Consider the following 20617-nt stretch of genomic DNA (forward strand, 5'->3'; position numbering starts at 1 on the left):
TTTAATTCCCAGTACCGGAAAACTTTACTAATTGATAACGAAGTTATCTTGATAAAACTTCTAATTGATAACGAAGTTAACTTGATAAAACAATTCAGTTCTACCATCCACCGAAGTCGGTAAATAAAACAATAAATGTGAATGTTCGCTATTTCATGAGTTTTGTTTATGGACAAAAAAATATGTAAAGATGAAGTTGAAAGAAAGATTGTCTTTTTTGGATGAATATCAAATGAGGATAACTTACCTCGCATAAGACGATACAAAATTTTCCTTCTACTTTGTTTACGAATAACAATGTTCTCCCTCAGGAGTTGGTTATGGCTTTCGGTGACGTAAACAGCTTCAACCCGGAGACCGTGGCGCTCTTTGGAATCATTTCTGCTTCGAACTCCTGCGTCAACCCCTTCATCTACCTGTTCTTCAGCCCAAAGAGCGAAACGAGGTCACCGGAGAGCTACAGGGTGACCTTTTCCAGGCGAGGTAACACCCTCAACGGACAACAGAATGACAGTTCCTCCACCAGGGTATCGCTGACCTCCACTCACTCTCACAAGACCAGGAGATGAAACATCACTCGAGGTCCTTCCTCAAAGCACTCCAATCAAAGGATATAGACTTTTTCTCCTTCCTCAAAACATGCCAATCAAAGGATAAGTCTTTTAGTCTTTTTCTCCTTCCTCAAAACATTCCAATCAAAGGATATAGACTTTTTCTCCCTCCTCAAAACATGCCAATCAGAAAATACAGCATAATCAGAAGTGGCACATCCACGTGTTCAATCTCCCTAAAACTCTTCAAAGAGGGAGTGCTCTCATATGGTGGAAATATGTAAATAAATAGTATCATTACAGATTAATTAGTGTCATGTTCATAGATACTCGCTTTATGACTGTCGTGAGCAGTAAAGTGGTGTTCTATTTGTACTTAAAGGTAGCTCTAATAAGAGGAAATTATACCATGCCAGTCAAATAGAAAATCAAAATGGTATCCCAATTACTCGAATGGGTCAATACTGATAAGTGTCAGCTTAAATTATGGAATAATAAAACAAGCAATCTTCTGTACATTCCAATCTTCGTTTTGACCGATTAACCACCCCAGAGGAAATAAGATATCAGCAAAAGTGTACCTGGTACTTGCAAAATTAAGTACGGAATGAAATGTATAATTGACTCTCTAAGAAAAAAAAAGTGGTTTTCTCATTAATAAACATTTGAAAAGTCAGCTGAACTAGGCTTGAACTGAAGAATCGTTTGAATGAAAGTTGTGAGTCTAGATGGGCATTAAAATTCAGTACCTGAACTCATTTTCATCATCTCTTCCATAAGCAACACATCTCGACTGTGAGTATGCGACTGCATATCCAAAAAAATAACCGACTATTCTTTTATCATTTCTGTGAGATAGAAGAAGTTTTCCTTACTGTCGTCCGAGTGAGAAGGAACATGAAGGTGACTGAAGAACGCCAGAATCAAAATGTTCTAATCGAGCAGACTTTGTAAATACCACATCAAAGAGAAAAAGACTCCCAGTAAAATATTAAACTTCTGCAGATGACAGTTGTTTGCATTAACGTATTTTTCGGTAACTACTGTGCGTAGTATTAGCTGAGTGTTATACATTTTAATTGTCTGAGCCCCAACATGTATATTTGTAATATGAACATACAAGTGTGGTTGTATACTAAATATAGTATATATAGAATATATCTAAATATACATAGTTTGTATAAAATTGTGCTTTAAAATCGCACTATCTTCAGTGTTACCCTGTCCTTCATTCAAACGCAACAGCTACAAGTGCGTCGATCACCGCATATGAATATCGAAAGAAACGTAATGTGAAATTATGTTATTAAGATGAGACCGAGCGCAGAGCAATTTTGCCCTCCGTCGTTCAACCGTCTGCAACGGTCTCTGCATTCGAGAAACTTGTAGTATGCGGTTGATTTGAGAAGTGATTTTGATACTAGTTTCATCCTAACCCGACCTTCACTTCTTCCTATTTCGATATAATGTAGTGGCGTTAGCAATCTGCGAAATGAAGAGGAGGTATATCAAAGGATTACGAATGTCTAATCAGTCTTTGCTATGTCTCTTTAAAGGTACAAATATTTAGAGAACAATTAACTTCAAGTAGTTCCTTGAAGGATACTGTTCAAGGAAAGTGTATCATTTACGAAAAATTCGTTCTCTCTCTACAAAGGGCTTTAATAGTCTAATGTAAAAGATAGATCAACAGACGCTATTGACCGAATGTCGTTTGTTGATCACTCACTGATCATTTATAGATTACAGCTTTACGTTGTGCGATTTTGTGTTACAAAGATGAGTGCAATATGTTGTGATATTTCTTGTGTTAGACGTGTTATTTTGTGCATGTTCAATAAATAAATATTTAACTTTCCCACTGTCTTAGGTATGGCATTGGTTTCATTACCTTTAAATCCTGTCATCTTACCAACTTTGACTGTGTTATCTGTATGATCATGTATGCATCCTACTTTAGGACGATTCAAGCAACGAGCAAATAATCAAAACGAAGCTTCATCCAATAATTCTTAAATCCTTCTCTTGAAACTTTGCATTTCAAAAACAGCAACTTTCACCGACAGAAGTGTTGCTTGTTTCCATCCATTTTCAATGACCAATCCAAAGAAACAAGTTTTAAGCTTCCATAAAACATTTCATTCCTTTTGTAGCAATTCAACAGTAGAATTAGAATCGATTATCTCGTGTTCTATAAAACAAAAAAGATGGAAAGATTATTATTATTATTATGGCCATCGCTATTTCTACTTACGCGTATTATATGTAGCTGCTGCAGCTGCCCCCATAATTTCTTAAGATAGATTTATTCAATAATAAAAATGGATCGCATCTCAAGCAATTTCAAATAAACAATTATAAACATAAGTTTCTAGGGACAGTCTCCCATTCGTCCATTTTTAATGTCTTATGAGAATAAGCTGAAAACTGGATACCTGCCATTCTTTTAATCATAAATCGTTGATAATTATCTGTCAGCATGGATTTAAATGAAAGTATTTGTAAATGTTTAGTAAAACTTCATTTTCCAAAACATACTTATGAGCATTTACGTAACATGCAATTACAAGAACATTGTCAGATACGCATTAAAATCTCTTTTAATAAAAAATGAGAGACCTGTCTTCCTTATGTAATCACACTCTCGGAAAAGTAATTTTTCACCCAGTCCGCCTTCGCTCTACCCTTTATGACGTCAGCAAAATAATTACTTAAAAAAAAAGCGTATAGGGATGTGAGGAGTTGTAGTGAGCTACAATGTTAGGGTTGGAGAGGAGTAACAGAAAGGAAGGAGTAGTGATAATTTGCTGACAAAAAAGGAAAAGGGTGTTAGTCAAGATAACCAGAATGTCGATGGCCATTTCCACCTTCGATGGTAGGAATACTTTTCTTGTGATGTTTCGATTCAATTTCCTTTTATCTCACCGCACGACTTAATGAGGGCCTTCTAATCATGAAATCTTACTTACATTGTGTAACTAAACTTACGTGTATTCTCGGCGATAATATACTTTCTCACGTCATATATATTATTGCTGTATAGGACAATTCAAATCCTGCTTGAGAGCTGAAGTTCAATTCTTTCATTTAATATGTATATATATATATATATATATATATATATATATATATATATATATATATATATATGAATATATATATATATATATATATATATATATATATATATATATATATATATATATACACACACACACAAAAGTACTTAAATCTATTTTACAATGTAAAAAATATCCATAATTTGTATCATTTTAAATCCTACCTATATGACCATTGATTTTAGTAAAATTGTCCCCAAGTTTCTGGTTTCATTGACCTACGTTATATTTCGATTATTGTAACAAGCAGCAGATCTTATTAAGCGAGATCAGGTTCTTTTGTTATAAATGTACAATGGTTTTAAGTCGAAGAAGCTGAAGCGAGCCGGCTTCTTGCGTGATGGGATATGTTCATACGTTAATACCGCTAATAAAGTCTTTCATGAACGCATTTCATTCCGATACTCAAAACGTTTGCGAATATGTTATCACATTACCATCGGCAGTAAATAGAGAGGTAAGGAAATTAAGGAAAATAATTTTGTCCTCTATAATACAATTGCCAATTTCAAAGTTTGCAAAATATCTTTTAATGTAGTTTCCGTTGCAACTCGCAAACGAATCACAAGTATTATCAACAACACATTCTAACACAAATAAAGAATAATAAAAAAAAAATGATGCAGGATCTTTTACTATCCCTTCAGCGCTCTATAAAAAACACAACTGTTACTTGATTTGCTGCTCTACTCTTTAGGGAACCCAAATTCATATGAAAAACAAATGAACCTTCACATTTGATTCCGTATGCAACTCACGCTTCATCTTCATCAACTATGCCAAGAAATAAAGATGAAATCGAAATCAGATTATTGTTAACCGAAAAGAGAGACGATGTTATATATAAAGGTATAAGCCACGAAGGAAAGATAAACAACGGAGTTTCTGCAAGATCTTTCGATTCAACGTCCTTTACTTAGCAGACAAACTGACTTACATGAGAAATTGAAAGTACAGGACAGATAGGAATTATAAGGAGATTAGTACCTAGAATCCAACACACCTGGAGAATGAGTAACCTTTCCAAACAAGCATAAACATGGGTACAATTTAAGAACAAAAAGATTAAGTCCAACTGCTCAAACACAGGGACAAGACAATTAAAGGATTATACAGCGCGACAGCTGACCACATTTAAATCTCTGGTAAACAAAAACTTATTCACAAGCATATTAAACATGCATATACAAAGAAAATATCTCTAAGGCAACTAATTTGTATTTAAGTCTGTAATTATATCTTTGCGGTCATTCTTAAACATGTTACAAATACAAGGGTCTAAATGAAACAGGCCACGACTAATATTAAAATTACAATGGGAAGTGAGTTGTATTATGGCAGATTATAAAAGAGTTCGTGATAAGACATATTTTGATCTTGCAGTTACTGAAATACCAAAATAATTTATTCGGTGGTTGTTTTCACTTACATGAATGAATATGGCATTAGATGTTTGCCCAGTTTTGACAGAATATTTATACTGTTTTAATCTTACTTCTAAGCCCTTGCTCGACTGTCCGAGATAAAACGAGGGGCAGTCCACACAAGGAATTTTATATATTATGTGGTTGCTTTCGCTGAGGCCATTTTTTATTAACATTCCTTTTAGTGTGTTATTATACTGAAAAACAAGTTGACCTTAAAGGCTTTTAACAATGATTTAATGGTTTCAAATCCGATAAAATAAGGGAAACTGAGAATGTTCTTAGAATTTTCTTTCTCCATGTTACTTACACTATAAAACTTTTTGTGGGCTTTATTATAGCAAATATCTAATATATGTGAAGGATAACCTAAATCTTTCCCTGTTTTCCTTATGTATTCAATTTCTTCATCCAAATCTGGGGACTGACAATGCACAATGCTTCTTAAAAACATAGAAGAAAAAATTGATATTTTGATGTTTAGATGATGGCCTGAATAGAAATGAACATAAGTTAAGTTGTTGGTTGGTTTCCTATAAACACTGAATTTACATTCAAATGGTTCTCTGTGTATCAAAACATCTAAGAAAGGGAGGCAATTGTCTTTTTCCAATTCTAGAGCAAGCTTAAAATTCAAGGAATTGGAAAAAACAAGGATCTCTTTCAATCATTCTATCCCGGCTGATTGGAAGGGCTCGCTGCGACGGGAAATTTACGAAAAACTGCGTAGGACTACAGATGCCCTAAATAGGAAACTCGACAGAAAACTCAAACATCTTGTTGATAGCAGTGATTGGACTAATTGTCCACGTCAAGATTCTGTTGTAAACCTATCAAGTAAACAAATAAGTGAAAATGTTGTGAGTGCGCTTGGATATGGTTTATCTTCTTTATAGCGAGTCGACCTTCTGCTTTAATGATTGTGTCATCCCTAAGTAAATTTTGAAAAATATTGTGATCTTCCTCAAAATCATGTTGACATAATAAAAAGTATTGTTTACGGAGCTGCCAATGTTAAGCATGAAAGTAACTTCCCTGCTCACTATAAGAAAACTTTGACCGATCTTAAAAAGGAAAATACTATCCACATTACAAAAGCTGATAAGTCAAATGGTATAGTAATCTTAGATAAAGCTGACTTCATATCATGTATGCAAGCCCTACTGGATGATGATATGACTTATAAAAAAACTAACAAAAAATCCCCTTGATTAAGTCATAAAGAACTTTAATAGCACAGTGGAAAAAACCCTTAAAGATAAAATAGAACTACAAGGCAAATTGTCAGTCAGCTTTCCTTCGCTACCTTACCTGTACGGATTAGTCAAAACGCACAAAGAAAATGACCCTATGCGGCCTATTATCAGTACTGTTGGCTCAATTTCATATAAACTTTCGAAATATATCACTTAGACCTTGTTCCCGTTACTTGGAACCATCTCCGATTCTCATATATATAATTCTCTAGATTTAGTTGATAAATTAAACAAAATTACTCTTTGCCCCACTGATAGATTCGTTAGTTATGATGTATGTTCTCTTTTTACTGAAGTCCCTATAGACTTTATTTTAGAATATCTTAGTAATGAACTAACTCAGCATGAATTACCTCTACCTGTAGGTCACATTATTTCATTCACTAGATTTGTAAGTTTATATTCAATGATAAATTTTATCAACAAATATTTGGCATGGCAATGGGCAACCCTTTATCACAACTTCTCTCAAACTTGTTCATGGAATTCTTTGAAAAACGCTTTTAACCTAATATCATTTATATTTCTGTAAAGTGGTATAGATATGTTGATGATATTTTAGCTGTTCTGCCTGCTGGTATTGATTGATATAAATGATTTACTCTCTAAATTAAATAACCAGGAACCATCGATTAAGGTTACTCTAGAATTGGAAAAAGACAATTGCCTCCCTTTCTTAGATGTTTTGATACATAGAGAACCATTTTAATGTAAATTCAGTGTTTATAGGAAACCAACCAACAACTTAACTTATGTTCATTTCTATTCACGCCACCATCTTAACATCAAAATATCAATTTTTTCTTCTATGTTTTTACGAACATTGAGCATTCAGTCCTTAATATTTGGATCAAGAAATTGAATACATAAGGAAAATAGGGAAAGATTTATGTTATCCTTCACATATATTAGATATTTGCTATAATAAAGCCCACAAAAAGTTTTATTGTGTAAGTAACACGGAGAAAGAAAATTCTAAGAACATTCTCAGTTTCCCTTATTTTATCGGATTTGAAACCATTAAATCATGGCTATAAGTCTTGAAGGTCATGGTTGTTTTTTTGTATAATAACACACTAAAAGGAATGTTAATAAAAAATGGCCCCAGAGAAAGCAACAACATAATATATAAAATTCCATGTATGGACTGCCCCTCGTTTTATATCGGATAGTCGAGCAAGGGCTTAGAAGTAAGATGAAAAAAACATAAATATTTTGTCAAAACTGGGGCAAACATCTAATGCAATATTCATTCATTTAAGTGAAAACAACCACCGAATAAATTAGTTTGGTATTTCAGTAATTGCAAGATCAAAAGATGTCTTATCACGAAATCTTTTAGAATCTGTCATAATACAACTTACTTCCTATTGTAATTTTCATATTAGTCGTGGCCTTTTTCATTTAGACCCTTGTATTTGTAACATGTTTAAGAATGACCTCAAAGATATACTTGCAGACTTAAATACAAATTAGTTGCCTTAGAGATATTTTCTTTGTATATGTATGTTAATGTGTTTTGTGCATAAGTTTTTGTTTAACAAAGTTTTGAATGTGGTCATCTGTCGCCCTGTATAATCCTTTAATTGTCTTGTCCCTGTGTCTGAGCAGTTGAACTTAATCGTTTTGTTCTTAAATTGTACCAAAGTTTATGCTTCTTTGGAAAGGTTACTCATCCTCCAGGTGTGTTGGATTCTAGGTACTAATCTCCTTATAATCCCTATCTGTCACTTATACGACCTTTCCTGAGTCGAAAGATCTTGCAGAAACACCGTTGTTTATCTTTCCTTCGTGGCTTATACCTTTATTTATGGATTTATCACGTTCCAAACTTTCGTGATTCAGTTATACATATTATATATATATATATATATATATATATATATATATATATATATATATACATACATACATATATATATATATATGTAAATATATATATATATATATATATATATATATATATATATATATATATATATATATATAGAGAGAGAGAGAGAGAGAGAGAGAGAGAGAGAGAGAGAGAGAGAGAGAGAGAGTGAGTGCATATGCTACGATTAAGTAAGGTAAATAACAAAACTTAATTGTATATGCAAGTTACAAACTATAATTATAAATAATGTGTAAAAATGATGGACAGTTTCCAAGACCATACGTCAGACGAATACAAATTCAAATTTTACTACCTCTTGTAAGTGTATCATATTGCACTGATGGCCTCATTGTAGTTTACGTTTGTAAGGGTCAACTCTACAAGTAAAAAGCACCTTCACACCTGATACCGAAATTGAAATTGTGAGTCTCATAGTGGAGTAACCCTTGTCATCAGTAGTGGGCTTTACCATCAGAGTAAGTACATTCGCACAATACGAGCTATACCGATAGGTACAAATCACATTCATTCACATACAGAGGAATGAAGGATCACCCATCCAAATGATCGTGTAACATGAAATATGGACCACAACGGAGTCGCTGCCCCTTCCTTTCTCGAGAAGGCAGGAAGGGTGATCTCTACCGAGAAGGTTCCCTTAAGACTGGGCATGATGACTGGGCATGATGCTGACGTTGGTAGCACCACTGTTGCAGTCAGTGTCACTCGAGGGATCTGTGTTGTCCACCCAGACCTAACCAAAGAGAAGAAGTTTTCCGACAGATGAAGTGACGTTTCGTCCAAGACCCATTAAGCAGCTTCATGAGGGAATTCACGGTGTTTGATATTCTGCTCGTGATAATGGACGGATGACCATCGAGAAGGACCCACAGCAGTGCTGTTAATTACGGCACGGGAGGCGGGGCATTCAGATCCTCTTACAAGAAAACAGGTAGTAATTTCTCACGCTGCTTTTCCGGAACGCACAAATCCAGAATTTAAATGATAATCAGCATAATTTATATAAAATTACAACTAAATCACCTGCAGTATGAGAAATATCCAGTTCTTTCAATGGAAGGCAGGAACAATGAGACTAGCATGAATAAGTGAAATACGAAAATATAAAGGGAATCAAGCACATGGGAAAAGTCATACACCCAAGAAGGAATAATTGTTTATCAAGTGAGAGAGAGAGAGAGAAGAGAGAGAGAGAGAGAGAGAGAAGAGAGTGTAGTTTCACAGTGGCAGAGCTGATTACGAGATAAAGGGTCCGATTAAAACGTGTATACATATACATACATGTGTATATATATGTATATATATAGATATTATATATGTTCGTTCAACTTGTAGGAAGAAAAGAAACCTGCTAAGCAGGCAAACACAATCAGCCTGAGCCTATACCTACGCATCGAATGTGCTAAAGCGACCTTGAGGAACCGACAACTATGTATTGTGGGAATTCCTAAATAACGGCAATGCCATAAAAATATACCTCCTAAAATAATGAGGGGAAAGAACCAAAAAGAAATACAACGAGAGAGTCTATGGCTAAAGGCCATTCCTGCTAACCAGCCCTTAGTAGAATAATACAGAACCATTCTATATTATGCTAAGGAAAAAACTCATAAAAAAACTGTTTATTCCCTGGATCGATGGATGGAAAAAAAAAAAGGTGGGGAACTGGGGAAGGACTGGTGCGGGGATTTCGTTAATTACTTCTTAATACGGGCAAATAAATCAACATGAAACAGGGAGACTAATAAGTCTACAGTACTCCACCAAAGGGACCATCACAGCGGCAACATTTTACAAACATCAAGATCAGGCGAAAGCAACAAGGTTTGCTCAAGGAGAAATTACTCCAAAACATTAGGTAACAAAGAATAAAATCCAAAATGAATCATGAAATTTTCAACCAATTGAAAAGGAGGCATCATAGCAGTCATATAAACCGTAATCAATATGAGCATGAAAATAATTAGCATGCAATCAAACCAAAATAATTTAATTTCTATGGCAAATCTTCCGTTAAATGACTGCTGTGTATTGTATATACAGGGAATGAAATTATTCAAAAGGCCGCAGGGTACAAAGAAAAAAATAAATAAATAACACTAAACCTTTTCTGCCCAATCTAGTACTTGATATTTTTAGCAAGAAAGTTTATCCGGAAGCGAAAGTCGCTTGCTGTGCTCACCACAACGTTAAAAAAACTTCTTCTGAATTGCATCGCTCTAACAACTACTACCAAAATTTTAGCCGTAGGCCTTTCATGGTTCGGCGATAGAAGAAAAAGAACGCTATACGAAAACGGTAAAGAAAAATGAGTTGTTTCATACACTGTAATGAACACTTCATTTAAATATGGCTTTACAAAGGCTCAGAAATGAGTGATTCAATTTCAATATGCAATTCAAGGAACTCAGTTTAAGTATTCTTCCTCTAAGTTAAAACTTTTATTGGAACTTTTTAAACTTTGCCACAGCGCTAACGCACACAAACAATGTTTTTTATTTTGAGAGTAAATGCTTGAAAGAAAATTTTCTAAGCTTTTCTGTAGGCGCCTGATAGCCGAGACTTTTAGATTTAATATCTAAACGTCTCGGCTACCAGGCGTCTCAAGAAATGCTTAAAAAAAACTTGTTTCAAGCATTTGCAGTCAAAATAAAAATCAATGTTTGTTTGCATTAACACTGCAGCAGTTTAAAAAGTCCCAATAACAATTAAATAACATCTTCAAAATTTCTTATATCAAGACTCCTTGCCGGATTATAAAAGCATCAATTGTTATACAATGTCTCTGGCGGGATGGGTCTGCCCTCACTAGTTACTTCATTATGGACGTTTATTATAATAAATAATAATGATTTATGAAAAAAACAAAGAGTCGAGTCTTTCAGTTACAAAATATGCTATCTGAAAACATAGAACTTGAGCCCGCCGAAAAAAACTCAACCACCATTGTCGAAGGACCATTGCACTGAGTAAAACAAGTTAGCAAGAGCATTTTCAACAGGAAGAAATTTCAACTGGAACAAACTAACTCTGGGACATGTTTCAATTGGAACAACAAATTTCCCTGTCCATGAGCTGTACAGAGTTCAAAAGAAAACATTGCGGCGGACCAAATCTCTTGCAATGTTCACCCAGAAAAAGAGGAAGAAAAATATCTTTGAACCGGACAGTGGGAGAGAACTTCAGCAAACTCTGAAACAATTTCGCGGCCCGAAAAACGGAGGAGAATAAAAACATTAGTGCTGTCGCTACCGTCTTCACCCACGAAAGGAAAATAACGTTTAAGGTACCATAAAAGAAAATAAAGGTACGCAGTAACGAAACAGCCAATTTTGCATCTCATAAAATTAACTGAAAATTATAAGATAACAGGAAACCTAACAGAAAAAGGAAAGAATGGCACACTAAGATAAAAACTTTATTATTTGTAAACATTTTCTATAGTAGGTACAGGTATTTAATGATAGAGTTCGGTTCTTTACGGTAACTTGATGAGTTGAAAAAAATAGGAACTGGTGATATTTCTATGTCTACTTGAAAGAGAGAGTTGCTTTTGGCGGCGGAGCTTGGGTATGGTCACTAGAACGTATTATTAAGCTCGTACAAGACCGATTCTAGGTGTCATCGGCAAAGCTAACGTTCTGGTTAGACCTACTAGTCACGTTTTGAAAATCAGCAGTTACTTACGCACTTGAGGGTCATAACATGGGCAGTAAACCTTCCTCAGTGGGTTTCCAACAGCTCTAAAGGTTACCCACTGCCTTCATAACAATACCCCATTCCCGAGATAATAGATCAGTCTGACTACTTCTTGCATCTATGGGTCCAGGCGAGTATAGGTGTGGCGACATCACCTTAAGGAAATGAATTACTGGAACTGGTAAATAAGGTTTGGAAATTCACATCTTTTAGAGAGAATGTATAGTGTCCAGGAACACATTTAAAGGAATGGAACAATCGACAGATGAGGAAATACGTAGGTGCTGTATAAATGAAAATAAAGCAAGACGGGTGTTCGCCACATTAATCATATATATTGTTTGTTTGTTTTTTTAATTTCATTTTACTCGTCTCTTTTTTGTCAACTTTTCTGGGAAAAACTAAAGATAATCTTGTCGTTCCTCATCTTCTCATTATTCTCGTCATATGAAAAACACGGTGTCTATCTGTAAGCCAGTCATAATTTGTCGGCAGCGGCAATATATAGCATGGTATCAATATGGAAGTCTTGTGTTATTAGTTAATAGGTGCCATATAACAATTGCGGTATTAATATGCAAGTCATAGTCATATATTATTTGTTACCTCCGTAAATAAATCGTGGTATCAATATGAAAGTCACATATTTGTTGATAGGTGTCATAGATAAATCACGGTATCACTATGTAATTCATATAGTATTAGTTAATAGCAGCCATATTTAAATATTTTCTCTGATCATTTTAGCCTGAAATTACTTATATTCTGTTACAGCTTTTCCAGTTACTGTCTTCAGGTATACCATCAGATGCTTTTGGTTACAAGTACGGAACATTACCGATCACAAAGGGTGCTACTTTCTCTGTTTCCTTCGCGGAAGCCAGAACCGTATTTGTGACTACGGGTGACGTGTCTGGTCATATATATATATATATATATATATATATATATATATATATATATATATATATATATATATATATATATATATATAATACATATATATATACATATATATATATATATATAAAATATAAATATATATATATATATATATATATATATATTTAGATAATTATATATAATATATATATATATAATATATATAGATATAACGAAAGCTTAATCCAGTTACATAGACATTTCTATATATCTAGTGAAAAGATGACTGATTCCACTAAGGAAGTATTGGGAAAGGCAGCCTCATCTTCAACAGTTTATTTCAGTGCCGACGTTTCGCGACGAATTCCAAGACGAATTTTGAAGGCTAAAAAATATAATTTGCGAACATTAAAAACTCAAATTCATTTATGGTAATATGCACGGGTAACAGTCCTTAATGAAGTAAAAACATTTAAGACTAAACACCACATTCAAAGCCAAACAAATTATAAGTAACGGATTTCACTAAAATCTTAAAACAACCTACCTATATGAAAGAAAGAGCAAGACCGACAAAAATTTATATGAAAGAAAGATCAAGACTAACAAAACTAAATACGAAAGAAAGAGTAAGGCTAACCAAACTGAATAAAAACAGAGCGAGGGAAAACCATTTGCCGAAACTGCGCTAAAAATAATTTTACAGAGGACGATTGAGTGTTCAACGAAAGTAGGTACAGTCATTTTGATAATTACTTACCTATCGTAGAACCTATAATTATCAAAAAGACTGTACTGTTGTTAAACACTCAATCGTCCTCTGTAAACTTGTTTATATCATAGTCTGGGCAACTGGTTTTCATCACTCTGTTTTTATTTATTTTTTTAAGTCTTGCTCTTTCCTTTATTTCTATTTTTGTTAGTCTTGCTCCTTCTTTCATATAAGGTTTTAGTGAACTCCTTTACTTATAATTTGTTTGTCTTCGAATGTGGCGTTTAGTTTTAAATATTTTTATTTCATTAAGAGCTGTTGCCATTGCATATTACCATAAATTAATTTGAGTTTTTAATGTTCGCGAATTATTATTTTTTTTAGCCTTCAAAATGCGACTTGGAATACGTCGTGAAACATCGGCTTTCTCTATGATGTATACTTTGAAACCGAGCTCCGGCCCTTGTGGGTGCATATTATGTATATGATATATATATATATATATATATATATATATATATATATATATATATATATATATATATATATTATGTATGATGTATGTATGTGCATGTATGTATATGTTTGTATGTATGTTATTTCTGACTCACTTCGACGTAATACGGAGTAACACAACCAGCTATCACACACTCTATCTTCTAGATCTCTATGAACGAATCCATCTAAGAAATTCCAATTACTTCAGACATATATCGTGTTTTAAAGTATCTGTACGATTTTGTTTTGCAGTTTCGACTTATATAATTTGCATTGTATTTCAGATGTTTGAATAAATTGATCGAGATCATGTCTTTTCAGTAAAAAAACAAATGGGTTGTGTCATTAGCACCTACCCCACCCCTACCCCCCGCCCCCGCTACCATTGTTTCTACTGCTATAATCCATGTTGAAAGTATGATTCTCAGGTATTGTTAATTACTGCTGGATAATAAATCCAATTAACCTTGTTACTGTATACGATTTCTAAAGGGATATTTTATTGACAAATATTGGACAATGAGTGATGCTCATAAACGTAAAAAACTTTTTAATCACAGCTGTTTTTGTTTCTCTCTCTCTCAGATATTTCTTATAACTCGCAATTAAATTGACACCTTCCCTGTAGAACTGAATGAAAGGGAAGCAATCATATTATGAACAGAACTATTTGAGGAATGAAAATACATTTCATATTTTCTCCTTTACCCACGCCAGCACCCCTCATCCCCTCTCTCTCTGTATTTAATTCAAACATTTAACTGTATGTTACAGGGGACGTTTTGAAAGAAAGTCGTGACGGGCGTTTTGGGAAAGGTACATTTTGGTAAGAGGAAATTTTACACGAATGAAGTGGGGGACGTTTTGCCTTGATTTCCCAACGACACGAATGGCCACTTCCTTCATTACGGCATCTCAGTTTCTTCACTCCTTCCTGACAGCCTTCCTAATTTTGATGGCTTCAAATTTCTGTTCAGTACTTTTATAAAATACCCACGTTTCTTCAGTGGCATCAGCAGTCGGCTCAGTTTCATTTTGAATATTAAATTATTCATTCATTTCCATATCTTTTTCACGAGTTCATAAATTAAAAAATGAGAAAAGAGATGGAGGGAGGGATAAGAATCTTCTCCTACTATGAGATTCAGGGCCTCTGTAACACGGTTTTTTCGCAATAACTTTTTATCTATGCATTTCATAAATATAACGCTTATTCAGAATACATATTATATCAACACATAAATTTTGAGTGTATTCTGCACTACGTAGGTTGAATAAATTTGGTACTTACAATGTAAAAGTGACCTTTTTTGAAGACGGGCCAACTTACTCAGAGAAAAGGTTTCGAACGCACTCGTTACGTAACTTATGACATCATTTCTTCCCTCTTTCTCGATGGATGAATGGCTATACGTAACGAAGGCTAAACCTCTGGCAACAATGACATACAGATTTAAATACAAGCAAAGCAGTACACCTTTATGAACTCTGGAACCTCTACATTGATAATTGTCATAATGAACAAACCAACAAAATATGTTAATAAATACAAAAACACATCGATTATTAGTCTAACTCCCAAAATAAGTTTCCAAAGAAATTACAGTCTACTTTATAGGTCACAATCAGATTGACAAGATGTAAGGAATAGTTGGTAATTACCAAAAACATAGTAGACAAGCTTGATTTGATAACTGCTATATCCAATGTCAAGCAATTTTTATTTATTGGCTATCTACCTATTTACTGAAAAAAAATAGCCGGTACCGTATATTGGCTTTAAACCTTCACCAATAATTATCGTCAGAATGGCGACTTCATGAGGCTCCACCCACTTTCGCCTCGTTATAATTCAGGATAACACTGAAGGCTACCATGGGCATTGTTGGATTAGAAAATTTAACTTCTGGCTATAAAAACTAATTTCTCGAGTAGTTGTAAGAAGTGCTAAATGATCCTCAAGGATCCCAGCAGTTGGTCTAAACGTTTAATTCATGTATATTCCTGCTATACTGTTGTGGCACTACTACGCTACAGTAGTATTACTACGCTAGCATTGATACCCCACCCACATCTATGTATCGTTCCGCCATTCATAAAGTCTTTGGGTTTCAGAGCCGATGGAGTGTCTGGTGGATGGGCGGGGCAACATTTAGTCAAAAGGCGTTTGTTTACCTTGCTTACGTAATGAATGTTTTTCGACTCTTGGCTCGTAATCATTGGCCATGGCGTCGGCTAGATCATTTTTACTCTATAAAAATTAAAACTATCGGGTTTAGGTTATTGATAATGCTGACAAAATTTGTGTGTGGTTGTAAAATATACATATGTCAACTTTCAGCTACATCCGATGCTTTGACAAGGAACAAAGTCCAAAAAACCGTGTTACAGAGACCCTGAATCTCATAGTAGTATCATATTTGCATCAAAACGGTGGTTTGCCATTGTAGAACTTGGTTCATATTGTATAATATATGATTTTTTCTCTCTCAAACTGCCACGAACATCGTCTATAAGTAAACATTTATATTGTATTTTTCCTATTATAAATGAACGTGGTTCATTTCAACAATAATGACAAGATATTTGAATAATTTAATTCAAGCTGGAAGAAAAGTTTCACTCGAAGGTCAAAAAATAAATTAAAATAAAGGAAAAACGTCCTCATAATATACAAAAAAATTGATAACGGTAAAATTATTAATTAATAAAAAAAAATAGGAACTATATTTTCCGTTATTTTGTTCCCCCACACCTACTGAAATTCTCCAGTGGCTATTGGCAAAGCGGAATTTCCAATAATACCTTATCGATAACAGCCGAAGTGAGCAGACAAACATTATAAGCTATAAAGCAGTTAATACCGTTATGTCGTCAGTTCATGATTAGAAATTTCGTCTTTCTGACATTAAATTTAGTTATTCATTATCTTTATTAAGAAGGATTAATTTAACTTAAAATTATATGAAAAAATCTTCATTTCATCGTCATAATTCCATACTCCAGATATGTTATAAGCATGAAATAAAACTTTCTTCATCAGCATGTAATATGCTTGACATTAAGCAGTACTGGCACTTAATATTTTGCACTTTGTTAATTCACTTTCCCAGAGGCATTATATTGTAATAAGTTTACGCCATCTCCGATTCAAAGTAGTGAAAGACAAATTTATTCGATTCATAATTAAATACAGAAACTTTTGCCCCTCCACCTCACACACCACTTTCATTAAGGGATTAACTCTTAATCACCTCTTGTCCGTTTCACTGCCTGTGACCTTGAACCTGCAGATTAACCAAGTCGAGAGAAAGTGTGGCCTAGCTGAGGAAGGATAAACCGGCCGCCATATTGAATGCTAGACCGCATGCTCACCACATGGCCCTACGTGACCACATGGGATGGTTATGGAAGGACAAGCAATGCTGCCTAGCAGGATGATGGCGAACCGCTCCGAAATCATAAAAGGGCAAGAGCACCGCAGATCTTTCTTAGATGCTTTCACTCCTTCTTGAGCTACTGATTCCCTTTTGAGTCGGCTGTTGCTAGCCTATGTATTATTTGCTGTGAAGCCAATTTCCCTCCCCATTGGCACCCCTGAGGAACATGGACTCCAATCTCCGATAAGGTAACGTGCAAGTTCAGTTTGAATCAATGTCAACCATCTCGATCTTTGCCTCAACTTCCTTTTAATTTGTTTTATAATTGCTTGGTGTTATAATCATATTGTGGTTTAATCAGATTGTGCTATCATTGTATTGTGTTACCACTGCATTGTGTTTTGGAAGTATTGTGTTTTATCTGTGCTGCGTTATAACTGCACTGTTATTGGCGGTCAGCCTCATGTCCAGACAAAACGGCCAATTATTCATCTACTTCAAGATCTAATCCATTACTGATTACTATTTGTGTAACAGGGCACTTACGTCCCCCTTAATCCCAAAGGATGTTATCAATTCTTTCTAATATGATTTTGTGAGTGTAAATCTTACTATAATGGGCGTTATGTCTGTCCGTCCATCCGTCTGTCATTCAATCACAGCCAAACGGCTGGTCCGATGGACATGAAACTTGGGGGGGTTATAGTGGGAACCCCAAAAGATGGTTTATAAGGAGGTTTCATCCTACCTCCCCCCCTCCAAAGAGAGTGAGGGTGAGAAGGGAGTCCCTAAAAAGGAGCTGGTTATGCCCATAGACTTAGTTACTTTCCAAATTTACCATACATAATTTCTGTATACATATGACAAGGAGGTGCAATCATTTGATTAAAATAAACCTAAGGGCCTGTTTCAGATTCGGTAATAATTATGCAAACTCTAAGGTTAGCTTAATTATATTTACACTCACAAAAACAAATTAGAAGGAATTGATAACACCCTATGAGATTTAAGGGGACGAAAGTCTCTCATCACACTAATAGTAATAAGTAATGGATTAGATCGTGAAATAGATGAAATACTAAGTTAAGTATATCTTAGTTTAACCAGACCACTGAACTCTCCTAGGGCTGGCCCGAAGGATTAGATTTTTATCTATGTGGCAAGGAGCCAATTGGTTACTTAGCGACGGGACCTACAGCTTATTGTGGGATCCAAACCACATTATATCGAGAAATGAATTTATAATCACCAGATATAAAACCAGGACTTTGAACAAGTACATTCGTAGTTTATTATACATTTTCAAGTTCACACTGATTACAGAGGTAATTGACAGAACTTCATACACATTATGAGAAGGGGGCGGGGTTACAGTTTCTTAATCTGGGCAGCATGTTCTTTAAACAGAAAAGACAAGGACAAAGGATTCAGGGATACTCTAGGGTGGAGATTAAAATTCCTTGTGCAAGTGGCTTCAATAATTGCAGATTATTGGTGACTTATCCCAGTTAACAGCGTGGCCTACCATAAGCCAATGATCCGACATGCCATTGTTTGTTAGGCCTCTTGAAAGGGCATATTTGTGTTAGGGACATCTTACTTTTAATCATTTGATGTTTGGCTGATATAATCTTACTTCATTCTTTGCAAGGGATACTATATACAATATTGTTCGAATTGGCGGACTATTCTTAACTTGTTTCTAAAAATGTTATATTTCAATACTAAATTAATATTAATAATTTTTAAAATGGGCATTGCAGAAATGAAATTAAGGTGAAAAGGTAAACCGAGAATATTCATAAGTTCTGTGCTAACTCTGGTTGGATTGTAAGGCATCCTTTTTACTTTATTCTTACAAAGTTCCCCAAAAATATGGAGGATAACATAATAAACACCCTACAGGAATATGTTGAAAGCTTAATTTGTTTAGCATTTTTATAATAAAACTTAATAGATAACAAATTATTCGGGGGGTTATAATTTAAAACAAAAAACAGGTGTTATTGCTAATAACTAAGTCCTCCAAAAATAGACTGCAATTATTTTCTTCATATTCTATTGTGAATTTTAATGACGGTACAAGATTAAATGTATTTAAGAAATCAGGGATATTTAAATTGTCTATTACAATACAAAAGCAACCGTCAACATTTCTAACCCAAAATACTTCAGAGAATAGATTTCATGAAATAATTCTAAACTCCATGAATTTCACGTAGATATTAGACAAAAAGAGTGAGAGTGGGTTTCCCATAGCCATACCAAATATTTGTCCATAAAAATTACCATTAAAAAGTGAAATTTACAATTTTTTATATGGAATAAAATCAACTGAGTTTTGTAAATGGGAATTTGAAATAGTGCCCAGAACAGGTGATAGTAATTTAAATAAGTATTTAGAAATTTCATAGCTAATAGAACCGGTTGAATTGACAATGGACCGAATAAGAACATCTTTTATGGGTTTTGATTAATCCATACATGCAAGGTAGGGATGGGCCAATCTTTGAATCTCTCTCTTTTATTGAGCCGAATGATTTAATTATAGCTTTTATTTTAGAATTGGGCCAACCCTATCTTACATGCACGGATTAATCAAAACCCATAATGGAAATTTTCCTATTAGGCCCATTATCAGTTCAACCGGTTCTAATAATTTTAATCTTTCTAAATATTTAGTTAAATTACTATCACCTATTCTATGCACTGTTTCAAATTCCCATTTACAAAACTCGGTTGAATTTGTTATAGATTTTGCCATATTGAATTACCCAGTACTGATGAATAAACCAGTTTTGATATGACAACTTTATTTACTAAAGTACCTATTGATGACTTACTTATATATTAGCACACAATTTAGATTTGTATAATCTAGACTTACCCACCAATGTCATTATTGATCTGCTATCCCTTTGTATAAAAAATTGTAAAATTCACTTTCAATGATAATTTCTATGAACAAATGTTTGGTGCGGCTGTGGGAAACTCGCCCTCACCCCTCCCGTCCAACATCCACATGAAATTCCTTGATTTTAAGACTTATTCGAAGAAATCTATTATTTGAAGTATTTTAGGTCAAGATATGTAGATGACCGCTTTTGTATTGTAAAAAGACAATGTGAAAATATCCCTGATTTCTTGAATGCAATAAATAATCCTGTGCCGTCCATCAAATTCAAAACAGAATATGAAG

At 34.2% G+C, this 20617-nt stretch overlaps 1 protein-coding gene across 2 annotated transcripts in view; it reads left to right on the plus strand.

Moving 5' to 3' along the window:
* LOC135218662 (cardioacceleratory peptide receptor-like) overlaps nucleotides 1-3647 on the plus strand; it is a 112287-nt gene extending 108640 nt beyond the window's left edge. For both annotated transcript variants that reach the window (XM_064255110.1, XM_064255109.1), the window contains exon 8: nucleotides 312-3647. In XM_064255110.1, the coding sequence (XP_064111180.1) occupies nucleotides 312-569 (258 nt within the window). In that variant the 3' untranslated portion in view covers nucleotides 570-3647. The remainder of the gene's footprint in view (nucleotides 1-311) is intronic.
* The last annotated feature ends 16970 nt before the right edge of the window (nucleotides 3648-20617 follow it).

Source organism: Macrobrachium nipponense, chromosome 9 (genome assembly GCF_015104395.2).
Source record: "Macrobrachium nipponense isolate FS-2020 chromosome 9, ASM1510439v2, whole genome shotgun sequence".
NCBI lineage: Eukaryota > Metazoa > Arthropoda > Malacostraca > Decapoda > Palaemonidae > Macrobrachium > Macrobrachium nipponense.